A 2777-nucleotide genomic window follows, 5' to 3' on the forward strand; every position below is an offset into this window, starting at 1 on the left:
GCAGTATGAACAATCAGGTAACTTTAATGAAGGATCCCCTTCCCATCCAATTAGAGCCCGAAACCGCAAGATCTGAGAACCAACAATCACAAGTTTCTCTCCCCATCTGAAAAACATTTGAACATATCATTAGCAGGAAACTAATATGTTAAATCTGTTCAATGTCCCAAAAGTCACTACACTTCCTATTTTCCATTTTGATCCAGGTATCATTCGGAGAGACTTGAGGCCATCAGCATTTGACAACCTAGGCTTTGCAATTTCTGTAAGCGTATCATTCCCTGCTCCAATGTGTATTGGCAAGCCATGGTTAAGGGAACGCTTACAAAAACTGCAACGCCTAAGCTGTCATATGCTGATGGCCCCACGTCTCTCCAAATGATACCTGGAACGAAATAGAAAAAAAGAAGTGAGTAGTGACTTTTGGGACACTTTTGTGTTTCAGTGGACCAAGCACAAAAAAGTCCATTTTGGGTGATGGCAAAAAAATGTTTACAGGTAAATCCACAGCCTATTGGAATACCTATACCACATCCCAGGGTGCTGCATCAAATCCAGGACTTTGGAAGTAACATCTGATCTTGTTCTGTGCAGGTGTGAGATTTGCTACAAATTTGTGGAAAACCCACTGATGTTTGAACCCACAGAGGCTGATCTTGCACATTTGCAGAATAGGATTAAGCGCTTCCCCCAGTGCCTTACCTAAAAACCTGCAGCATTCAGGGATATGTGACATAGGTATTCCAGGAAGCTATAAAATTACCTGTCAATCGTTCTCACTGTGGGGAGAACCTCGGAAGAGGAGGATTTATTCTGTTTGATATAAATAGTGAAAGGGGGTTATAGAATCACCTATCCTATCTATAAATACTTTATGCAGGTGCCAACCCCAATATCAGGTTACAAAGAGAATAGAACAGAGAAAGCTGGCTTTGCAACAATTTCAAATGTATTAGATCAAAGTAGCAAATTCAAAGCACATAATTCTGTGTAACATAAATCAACCAAGTGATTGGTCATTCCCATTCAAAATTTCATGAGAAATAAAACCCTGATCTTAAAAATCGAAAAAAAAAAAAATGTGTATATTGCCTTTATGCACAGTATTAATTGCTCTCCATAGGTCCCGATAAAGCCAACAGGCGAAACGTGTCGGGTTACAAGACGTTATACCTATGTATTTTTTTTTTTTTTGCAATTCTGAAGATCAGGGATCCTCTGTATAGTTTCAAGCTCCTATTTCCCATGAAACAGAGAATGATATGCTTTGTGTTTGCCAATCTAATACAATTTAAATTGCCAGAAAAAAAAACAAGTTTAAATAAAATATTTATCAAAAAACAAAAAAAAAAAAAAAACAAAAACAGTAAAATAAAAAAACACAAAAATTGTTTAAAAAAAATAAAACAGCAATACTCACCTGTCCCCTTTCCGCCATCTTCTCTCTTGTATCCTTCTGAATGCCTAACTTCGGTCATCTTGATTGGCCGGTATGATGTAATTTCCGCACATGCACAGCTCAGCAAAGTGTAACAGCTGGGCAGTGATCAGGCAGTTTAGTTCCATTTTACTTTTCTGAGATAAATATAGTTATGTCCTGTCTTGGATAACATGAACCGTTATACTTACTTGGCAAATGCATCTTCATTTGTCATCAAGTGTTTCCTTAGGTATTCTCCAACTGAAACTCGTTCTTCAAAAAAACGGCATGAGCCTTGGATTCCATTTTTGTTATCTAATATAGTATGAACTGGATATATGTCTTCAGGGCGAGAATCTGCTTTGGGTTTTAGTACACTTGGATCATATTGAAACTCCTCATACCTGAAAAACAAATGATGATGATGTTTACAGTTAGCATTTCATTTGATTTACTCATAAACTGCCATATTTACATTTCTTTTTCTGATAAAAAAAGAATATGGAAAATACAGTTTTCTTTTACATGGTTGCAGGAGACAGAAGATGTCAGGATTTTATTGCTGTCTGCATCTTCATTGAGCAAACTCTCCCTTTTAATGGGTCCTGAGGAACAATGGTATGGGGACAGAAAATCATAACTGTTATATAGGTTAAAAGTTACGTCCCACTCTATGGTAAAGGATAAATATATAGTTGTGTCACCCCTTGGATTTATAAAAAGTGAATACACAAAACGACAAAGAAAAGGGGTTTTGGCTAAATTGAAATGAAGTGTATTTTACAATCGAGAGTGTCATATATCAACATTACATATTAAAATTAGTGAGTCTTTCCCGTGGCTTTTTAAAGCAGCATGGGGTCAGAATGACGGGTCTAGGCAGCTTGTACCTACAAAATAAGGTTAATCGTATAGCACTTGAGCCGTAACCCGACGCATTTTGCCTATTGGCTTCTTCAGGGGTGTAGATGTTAGATGGTTAGTTATATGCAAAAGAAACAATTGTGATTGAGGGTATGTAGGTACAAATACATGCTTAAATAAGTAGATATATGAGAACCAATAGGTATAGTATCTAGACCAGGGGGGTTAAACTTTTGCCCGCCAGGCCAAATCTAGACCGCAACATCCTTTTTTGGTACCCAAAGGAATCATAAATATGAATTGCAGCTTGCCCGCTGCTGCATTGAAATAGCGCGGCTACTTTATTATCTGGCATAACTTGTGTCTATAGAGCAGCGGCCTCTCTGTCTACGTGTGGCCCCACATTGGACTGTTTTATAGACGCAGGGAATTGTAGTAGCGGTGCTATTTCAAGTTTGGTCCGCAACTTTCTCTAAGTTTTTAGTTTTGGCCC

General features: G+C 37.8%; 1 protein-coding gene across 1 annotated transcript in view; it reads right to left on the minus strand.

Annotated features, from left to right (window-relative positions):
* Nucleotides 1-2777, minus strand: part of GTF3C1 (general transcription factor IIIC subunit 1) — a 31316-nt gene that overhangs the window by 24650 nt on the left and 3889 nt on the right. The window contains exons 2-3 of the mRNA XM_072419165.1: nucleotides 1630-1824; nucleotides 3-106 (exon numbers count right to left, since the gene is read on the minus strand). Of these exons, the coding sequence (XP_072275266.1) occupies nucleotides 3-106; nucleotides 1630-1824 (299 nt within the window). The remainder of the gene's footprint in view (nucleotides 1-2; nucleotides 107-1629; nucleotides 1825-2777) is intronic.

The sequence above is a fragment of the Pyxicephalus adspersus genome, chromosome 7 (genome assembly GCF_032062135.1).
Source record: "Pyxicephalus adspersus chromosome 7, UCB_Pads_2.0, whole genome shotgun sequence".
Taxonomy (NCBI): domain Eukaryota; kingdom Metazoa; phylum Chordata; class Amphibia; order Anura; family Pyxicephalidae; genus Pyxicephalus; species Pyxicephalus adspersus.